Below are 9,967 nucleotides of genomic sequence, written 5' to 3' on the forward strand. Positions count from 1 at the left end.
CTCTCCTCTCGCGGTGACGTTCCCGCATCCGATTGTCCAGCCGTATGGCCAGTCTTATTAGCTCCTCCAAGCTGGTGGTTTCATCTCGCACTCTAAGTTCGTCCTTGATCGACGGATTCAGTCCTTGACGAAAAACGCTGCAAAGTGCAGTCTCACCAAAATGGCTTTCAACGGCCAAGATACGAAAAGCGATAATTGAATAATCCGCGACTGACATGTCCTGCTGTTTTAGGCTCAGCAGACGGCTGCCCGCCTCCTTGCCTTTTACCGGCTGATCAAAAACATTGCGAAACTCAGTAAGGAAGTCGGATAAGTAATTGTGTAATGTGGGGTCCGCGTTGCTTACTGCCAACGCCCAAGCAGCGGCCCGACCCGTCAAGAGACTCATTATGTATGCGATCTTTGATTGATCGGAAACGAACGTACGGGGTTGTTGGTCAAAAATTAAATTACACTGGTGAATAAATTGACTACATAACTCAATCTCCCCCGAGTAGTGCTGCGGATGTGGCAAGTTGGGTTCTTTACCCTCGTGCGCGCCGGCAAGGGGGGCGGGGGCTTGCGCACTGGATCGAGTTGACGAGCCGGGTGCCTCCTGGGCCGACATCTGGTTAACACGAGTAGCGAGCGAGCCAAGCTGTGTCGTGAGGGAAGACACCGCTTCCATGAGCTGTCGGAGGGATTGCTCATGTGTTCCGAGAAGTTGTCCCTGACTAGACAACGCATGGCGAACGTGATCGGGATCTGCGGGATCCATCGTGGTCGGGCTATTATGTTAAGTATATATGTGTGCGTGCGTGCGAATAAGGATCCCTGAGCAGATAATCCGAGACAAATAACTAGACTTTAACTTAACAAAAGGCGCATGGAAAAAAGTTCCATGGAAGCAACAACGTACAAAGTAGAAAATAACAAAACTATACAGCATAAGTACCAAACAACCGAGAGTGCGCTGGAGGACTAAACCGCCGCGAGCAAGATATCAAAAGGGGGAAAACTACTAGGCGTCTAAAATAACTAAAAGAGCCGAAGAACAACTAAGGACGCGCGTGTGGACAAAACCGCTGCGGACAGGAGAATAAGTCATAAAACAAAACGTAGCAAGACGAGGAACGAGTAGTCGAATTGGCAGCAAGCAAGGGAGCAATGCGGAATAGCCCGACGTCTCCTGTCTGCAGACACCCGGCGTTTAACCCCTGCTGATTACAAAGTGACAGTAGGTGCGCCGTGGTTGACGCCGCCCCTCTGTCACCATGGCAACTTCAAACAGAAAACAAACTCAACAAGATAGCCAAAACATAACACACAATACACGTGTGGGCTGGTCCATCAAAACTCCCGGGGCACTTTTCCCCCCCAGTCCGCCCCTGCTGGGTGGAGTTTGCATGTTCTCCCCGTGCCTGTGTGGGTCTTCTCCGGGTACTCCGGTCTTCTCCCACATTCCAAAGACCTGCATGGCAGGTTAATTGGGTGCTCCGAATTGTCCCTAGGTGTGCTTGTGGGTGTGGATCGTTGTTCGTCTCTGTGCCCGTGACCCTTGTGAGGAATAAGCGGTCAAGAAAATGGATGGATGGATGGACAGTATTGTGACCTTGTTGTCTATCGTCAAACTCCTCACAATATTGTGATAGTTATCGTATTGTGACCTTCATATCATGATAATATTGTATCGCGATGTTTGGATACAGTAAATGACAACAGCCCACAGATGTGTACCAAGTTTTCTTTTCAGAATCTATTTTTATGGTTTAGTGATTGGAATACTTTTTTTTTAATCTGGCAGGAATTCAATGAAAAATCTTAATTGAGAAATGAATAAATATAGATTACATTTATAAATATTTAATAAATAAATAAAATGAATAATAATATTAATAATAATAATAATAAATTAAAGTAAATAAAATAATTTATTCAGGTTAACTTCCAATGTGGCAAAATATGACACTAACACATTCTACCATGAGTTAACTTTAGTAAAGTGCACTAACATCGACTCAAACTAATAATCTTTGAAGTTGGATTGGATTGTATGTCTGTGCTGAATTATGTTACTTATTATTTTATTTGATGTGGTTTGCACATGAGCAGTAACGTCCTCATTTTCACCCGTCCCCCAGGTGTCCCTTCTGCAACTTCCCAGCCTTGCTCGACAAAGACATGTCTCTTTTTAGCTGTCCCAATCCTCGCTGTCGCAAGGTCAGTCCTGTATTTGCTTAATTTGAAAAATGATGTTGAACTATCAGATGATAAAGGTGAATTTCATTCCATAGCAGCCTGTAATGGTGACTCACTTAAGAGGAATGATTGAAATGAAGTAGGAGACAACATGAATGAATGTTTTGGTCAATAGTGACCAAATGTAGTGACAACGAGTTGTCCAACAAGATTGATTGTGGATGCAGAGGTCAACCAAAGAGTGTGAGAGCAAAGGAATGATGGGGACCAAATGGTTCCATCTGGAGAGGTCACCGTCTCTTATCACTGCCACCTCCCACTGTCTGAGGAATGCTGGGGTGGGGGGTGCTATGCAATTTACTCTCTCAAAATCACATTTTTTAAGATTGAACACCCCCACGTATGAACTGCAATCTTTTTTTTCTTTTTTTTTTGTGCATGCAACACTCCTTCTACTTACTTTTTTTTCTTGTTTTGACATTGATCAACCTAAGAAGTTGTGGTGTGACTGGACGGGGATAAAATAGTTGTTGGTTCTTTTCTCTTGAAGTCACGTGTTCAAGTTGATTAATTGATAGATTAATCAATTCTAAAAATAGTTGATAGTGACAGGAGGAGTGCAGGTGAGGTTTATTAAAGACCCTTTTGCTGTGAAAATGATTGCCAGGCAACCAGTCCAGAGTGTAGCCCAAAATCATATGGTGTATGTTTTTCAGATCACCAAAGCAGTATAGAAAATGGATGGATGAAAAGACTGTGTGCTTATTTATTGTCATGCAATTCTACCTTTGAAGCTGTAGGTGGAGCCCTTAACTTTTCGAGAGCAGCGCGTGCACAGCTGCACATTATTAAGCACAGGCGCACACACCCAACCAGATCCTTTACTCGAAGGGAGTAATATCTTAATATGCAACAGCTGCAAATGCTATTACACTTTTTTTTATGTTCTATTTGAAGCAGTTAGGCTGGGGGGAAAAAAGATGTCTTTTTGCTTAAACCTCATCTACTCCCATTTTTAAAGTTGTTCGTTTTCTTTGTTGAGTGTAATTTATTTATTTTCTGTTTTTCACTGAGAGTCACTGCCAGTCAGCCTCGTGGTCTGCTTGTGCTGTAACCAGGGCGGGGCCTTATTATGTAATTGACACACTTGCACCAACCCGCCCACCTTTTCCCTCCCCGATCTCTGCATCCCTCCGCTGGTTTCCCATTGGCCGAGAGCACTTCCTCCTTCGTTCAAAATGTGGTTCACATCAAGTTTTGACCCACATTCTCCGCCCCTCAGCCGCTCTCCCCTAATATATTCCACATGTGCTCATGAGCACATCTGAACAAGCTTGTTCCTGGCCCGTGTAAAATGTCTCCACTGCAAATGTAGGCCAGTGGAAAATTGTCTTGGTCTGCTCACAACTGCTGCAGTAACATTCAAATGTAGAATTTTGTCTCGCCAGCATCCCTCCCTGTGACCTATCCGTCAATGCCTGCAAAACGCACGTCGTATCATGACCCAATGCAGATCCCACCCCCATCGGAACCTTTTACAATAGGGCTTGCACCACCTTATAAGGTCAAGACAAAAGTAGAGGTGGGCGGATCCATCCAAATATCGATATTATTGATACCAAGTCAGTATCGATATTGGATCGATACTGGCACTAAAATATTAATCTAGGAGTTTAGTTTCAGTTTGGCTCTTTATGCACTGCTGCGGTTTGGGCAAACAGATAACAGGCATGTCACAGTAATGTGTTTCAGTCGTGTGCCATCACGTGACTTCACTTGGCATCTCATCTTTGTTGTAGATTGCTTGAACACATACAGCATTGTACTTGACTTGAAAAATATTTTTTTGGTATGTTTTGTATTTGTTGTTGATGTTGCATCATAATCTTTAAAATCTTGTTTATTTAGGTTGAAAAAGTGATGAAGGCATCATTTTTAGTTTTTTATTATTATTATTATTTATTTAATTATTTATTTATTTATTTATTTGTATTTATAGTTTCTGTATGATAAAGTCCAGCCAACCATCTTCCACCCCTTATCCAAGGTCGGGTCGCAGGGGCAAAGCTTTAGCAGGAAAACCCAGACTTCCCTCTCCCCAGCCACTTTAACCAGCTCATCCGGAAGGATCCCCAGGCGTTCCCAGGCCAGCCAAGAGACATAGTGGCATCAGAACCAGATGCCCAAACCACCTCAGCTGGCTCCTCACAATGCAGAGGAGCAGCGGCTCTACTCTGAGTCCCTCCCGGATGACCGAGCTTCTCACCCTATCTCTAAGGGAGAGCCCGGACACCCTGCGGAGGAAACTCATTTCAGCCGCTTGTATCCGGGATCTTGTTCTTTCGGTAAAAAAAATCGGTATCGGCAAAAATCGGGATCTGGAGGTCAGACTTTTTAAAAGATCGGGGATCGGTGATCGGCTGGAAAATTGTGATCGGTGCACCCCTACTGAGGAGTGTGATCCCTCTGTAGTTGGAACACACCCTCCGGTCCCCCTTCTTAAAAAGGGGGACCACTACCCCGTCTGCCAATCCAGAGGCACTCCCCCCGATGTCCACGCGATGTTGTAGAGGCGTGTCAACCACAACATCCAGAGTCTTAAGGAATTCTGAGCGGATCTCATCCACCCCCGAGGCTCTGCCACCAAGGAGCTTTCCAACCACCTCAGTGACTTCGACCCCAGAGATAGGAGAGCCCACCTCAGACTAGGGGTGTGAATTTCCTCGTACCTGACGATTCGATACGTATCACGATTCATAGGTCACGATTCGATTCGATACCGATTAATCCCGATATGAATTTACAAGTCGATTTTTGCGATTTTTTTTTTTTTACTCAATTTTAGAAAATACCATACAGTAAACTTGTACATGTACACTGTAAGATTTGTATGAAAATGCATTATGTATTGATCTGAAATTTCCGTTTTATAACTTTTAACAAACAGGTTGTAACCTTTTTCATGTTAGAACAGCATTGAAATAAAATATTAAGGCTTAACGTTCCATTAATATAACATTCTTCCATACTTAAGGTATGAAAGTTAGACATTTTGTTGAATATTTTTCCATCAAAAATGGATACTAAAAAATCGATTCGGCTGCCTATTGAATCGATTTGAGAAATGCGTGCTGTAGTATCGCGATATATTGCCGAATCGATTTTTTTTAACACCCCTACCTCAGACTCCCCAGACTCTGCTTCCTCAAAGGAAGAACGGTCGGTGGAATTGAAGAGGTCTTCGAAGTGTTCCCCCCCACCAATTCGCGACATCCCGAGTCGAGGACAGCAGCACCCCATCTTCACTATATGATAAAGTATTTGTTTAAATTTGTTTTCCTATGATCATTTTGTGCACTTTACGTTTAAAAAAAATATATTTTTTGTCATGGTTGGAATGTTTCTCGGAGGAAAAACATTGATAAAGTATTTTCTATTTATCCATAAAGTGTCCTAATTTGATGCTTTAAAAAAAAAAAAAAACAACAACACAAAAACACTTAAAGGTTTTTCAACGATAATTTACAAAAACACTTAAAGGGTTTTCAATGATAATTTAAAAAATAATAATTACATTTAAAATTAATTAATTAAAAGAAAAAGATATTTAAAAAAAAAAGTATCTATCAATATTGGTATTTGCGATACCGACCCTGTATTTACTTGGTATCAGATTGATACTAAAATTTGCAGTATTGCACTCCGCTAGTCAAAAGAGTGACAGAACAGGAGGAAGAGAGGAAAAACAAGCGATGAATGAAGGAGTGGAGAACCCCCGGGGGGTGGTGTGTAAATGACAAGTCAGCGCAGGACAGACTGATAAGCTTGCGAGCGGCACAAGCTGAGGCTTGAAAGAAATGTGCTCTTCGCTACTGTGTGTGTGTTTGGGGGGGAGCATGTGTCTGCCATGAAGCCGCCATGCTTCCTGGTGATGATTGGGGAACAGTAGGGGGCGATGGTTGACCACACGCTTGCCCCTCTTTGTTAGCCACCTTTTTATGAAAGTCCATTTCTGCAGCCTGTCACATTTTTAATGTCTGTATTGAATGTGCTGCAACATCAATTTCCTGCCTTTTTTGTGTTGTTGTTGTCCTCTATCTGACCTCTACTGAACGAGCACATGCACGCAACTCCCTCCCCCAAGCCAATCTTCAAGTCAAATATTGATGATGCATGCACGTAGCTGTGGATTAGCATTAGCGTGCGCGTGGAACGATGCTGTACATGGTGTAGCCAAAGCGCAAAGGATGGATTTTCAGTTTCTAGGCAACCAGGCTCTTGGCAAATCCCGCCCCACGTGTGCGGGATGCAGGGCCACACCTTGCCGTGTCTGCACTGCAGACTGATCATCTTGCTTGCTCTGCTTTGAGTCCAAATGAGTCAATATTTCTGGTTCAAATGTGATGATTTTCTTTGGCCTTGACGTGTAGGAAAGCTGTCGAAAATGCCACCTGCAGTGGAAGCTGCATGTAGGGAAGACGTGCCCACAAGTCCTGGAGAAAGACGAGATTCGCATGAGGGTGCTCATGTAAGTGGTATCACACCGATATACTTACACATACATTTAAAAAAGAAAAACTCGCTTTATAATGCTCCAACCTTTCCTGTCTACACATCAAAGAGGATGCTAGCTAAATTGCTCCGTTTCCCGGACAACACTACGGGAAGCAAATGGGCCGGCTGCTTCCCGTGGGCCCGCTAGGCAGTACTTCCTGTTTTGAGCCATTCAGCAGCTCTTCCTACTTCCTGGTGATGACAGAGACAGGAAGTGGCCTGGTAGAAGAATCAGTGGATCAAATTGATTTGGAGTACAAGACAATTTCAAACACACTACACTACTACTTAGAAATATTATTTTTAGAAGAAAATTTATGTTGTTTTTTTAACTCTAACTTTGATAACACGTTATCAAAAAAACAAACAAACAAAAAACAGCGTCAGGCGATTTTGAGCAATTTAACTTATCTTTCAAGGCAAACAAAATATTGTGTGCTTTTACTACATATACAATGTACCAAATGAAAGATCGCATTCCATTCTTTCATTAGAAAAAAAAATGTTTCTACCTTATTCTGTTCTTTAGTAATCACCATTTGAAAACAGGTCATTTGAGTGACATCAAGCGACGCTCTGTGAATTAGGTTTAATGTGACAAAAGCTTTGATCATTCACGTCATCCTTGAACACGTTCTATTTCATCAGATTCCGCCAGATTCCATCACCTTTGAAAAGAGATGCAATGCTGCAATCTGCTGGCCATTGTGAGTGGCTGTTTTTGATTCCACATCCCATTGACCAGGCCGCGCTGCACTTAGACATTGCACTTCCCATTGATTTAAAAAAAAAAACATAGATGACGTCATTAAACGTTTATGGCGGCATACATCGTGATTTTACTAATTGTTATTAAATGTTTTTGACGGTCAAAGACTTAAATAGCATTTAAAAGAACGGTTGGCAGTTCGTTAAAATCATGGACATGTATAACACCGTTAATAGTGTTGCAAACATGAGACTTTGCCTCCTTCAACAAAGCTGAGAGAATTTTAAAGTAGCCCCACCCACTGTTATGGAGCAGTGCAGCATATGTGCAAAAACCGCTCGCTCACGGTTTCAGAAACAGAGAAAAGATTTATTTGGCGTTTAATTTTATCCTGATGGGTGGGCATCCACTCCAGAAGTGCAACTAATTGTACACAAGCAATTCAAATGTCAATTTTCTCCAATATGTCCCCTTGAACTGCCTCGTAGGTTATAAAAGCAGCAGAATTTGTGGGTCAAAGTCTTGCCATTGTTAGAAAATCAAATGGCTTCAGACTGCTGTTGCGAAATGTGTAATTGGAAGCAGCATACCTCAGCCAGCAGCCAGACAGTCAAAACACGCCAAGGGATCGCAACTTGGATTGGGATCATCTCTCTCTCTCTCTGCTTTGTGTATACATTTTTTTTGTTTTTTGCACTCCTTGTGGTGTCCTTTCTTCAGTGAGGAGCGGATGACGGCCGCCCGGGTGAGGAACTGCACCAAGTGCGGCATGGGCCTGGTCAAGTCGGAGGGCTGCAACCGCATGTCGTGCCGCTGCGGCAGCTTCATGTGCTACCTCTGCCGAGAGGCCATCAGCGGCTACGGCCACTTCTGCCAGCATGCTCGCTCGCCAGGCGCTCCCTGCCGCCAGTGCCGCAAGTGTTCCCTCTGGACCGATCCCACGGTATGCACACAAATACAAGCGATATACAACCAACAAATGTGGCTAACTCGCTATAATGTCTTGGCAGAAAGATGACGAGCGCAGCATTCAGGCCATCCAGAAGGAAGGTGAAGTGGAGCTGAATAAGAAGTTTGCGGGTGAGTTTCTCTGAGGTTTGGGCGGAGCCGACCGAGACCCTTTGGACACACTAAACCGCCTCTCTTTTTTTTTTTTTTTGGTCCAGATCATTCGGGAAAGAGAGTAGGCCCGCCCCCAGAGGCCATCCAAGATGTCAAGCGGCCTCGCGTGGGTCCGCCGCCGCCACCGCAAAATCTTCCTCCCCACTTACCCCATCACCCCCAAGCGGTGCAAGCTCCCCTCTTCGTGCCCCCTCGACCCCATTTCGCCCTACCCCATGGCCAGATGTACGCGATGAACCCGCCCCCGGCACCCTACGTCCCCCCAATGCCAAACCTGTTCGCTTTGAACAACAACAATAACCACCACCACCGTAATCAGAACAATCGGCATGGCGACCAGCACCCTCTAAACATGAACATGCTTGACATGCCCATGCACTACGGGCCCGCCCACCGCCCCTTCAGGCATTTATAACACACACACACAGCGAGAAGTTCAATTAACGGTCAGCTGCAAACCATGCATAAACCCTCAATACAGATCAATTCATGTTTTCAGAATCTTCTAATTTAAAAAAAGTTCAGTTCACCTTCATCTGATGTCATTGGCCTGCTACATCTGTATAGATACACACACACTTGACCTTCTCACACTGATCATGGACGCTGGCCTGTTTTTCCACATCTGTTCAGTTAAAAATAATAATAATTCTGAAAGCATTGTTATACTTCCAGTTTATATAAATTTTGTATGACAAGAAAAAAAGTTGAGCATTCCTGTCCATACGTCTGGCAAAACGTGTGGGAAGCCGTTTGGTTTTCGAATAAAGTTTTCTGTTCTTATTTTTATGCTTGTCATGAATAAGCTCCTCAGTGGCAGGTCCCCGGGGGTGGATGAGATCCGCTCAGAATTCCTAAAGACTCTGGATGTTGTGGGGCTGTCGTGGTTGACACGCCTCTACAACATTGCATGGACATCGGGGGCAGTGCCTCTGGATTGGCAGACCGGGGTGGTGGTCCCCCTTTTTAAGGAGGGTGTGTTCCAACTACAGAGGGATCACACTCCTCAGCCTCCCTGGTAAGGTCTATTCAGGGGTATTGGAGAGGAGGGTCCGTCGGGAAGTCGAATCTCGGATCCAGGAGGAGCAGTGTGGTTTTCGTCCTGGCCGTGGAACAGTGGACCAGCTGTACACCCTCGGCAGGGTCGTCGAGGGTGCGCGGGAGTTCGCTCAACCTGTCCATATGTGTTTTGTGGATTTGGAGAAGGCGTTCGACCGGGTCCCTCGGGGAGTCCTGTGGGGGGTGCTTCGGGAGTACGGCGTACCGGGCCCCCTGATACAGGCTGTTCGGTCCCTGTACAACCGTTGCCAGAGTTTGGTCCGCATTTCCGTCAGTAAGTCGGATTCGTTTCCAGTGAGGGTTGGACTCCGCCAAGGTTGCCCTTTGTCACAGATTCTGTTCAGG

General features: G+C 44.6%; 1 protein-coding gene across 5 annotated transcripts in view; it reads left to right on the forward strand.

Moving 5' to 3' along the window:
• rnf216 (ring finger protein 216) overlaps positions 1-9,350 on the forward strand; it is a 30,747-nt gene extending 21,397 nt beyond the window's left edge. For all 5 annotated transcript variants that reach the window (XM_077540246.1, XM_077540267.1, XM_077540256.1 and 2 more), the window contains 5 exons: positions 2,121-2,199; positions 6,609-6,706; positions 8,162-8,384; positions 8,452-8,521; positions 8,608-9,350. In XM_077540246.1, coding sequence (XP_077396372.1) covers positions 2,121-2,199; positions 6,609-6,706; positions 8,162-8,384; positions 8,452-8,521; positions 8,608-8,978 — 841 coding nt within the window. In that variant the 3' untranslated portion in view covers positions 8,979-9,350. The remainder of the gene's footprint in view (positions 1-2,120; positions 2,200-6,608; positions 6,707-8,161; positions 8,385-8,451; positions 8,522-8,607) is intronic.
• Positions 9,351-9,967: the final 617 nt, after the last annotated feature.

The sequence above is a fragment of the Festucalex cinctus genome, chromosome 1 (genome assembly GCF_051991245.1).
Source record: "Festucalex cinctus isolate MCC-2025b chromosome 1, RoL_Fcin_1.0, whole genome shotgun sequence".
In the NCBI taxonomy this organism is placed as follows: Eukaryota; Metazoa; Chordata; class Actinopteri; order Syngnathiformes; family Syngnathidae; genus Festucalex; species Festucalex cinctus.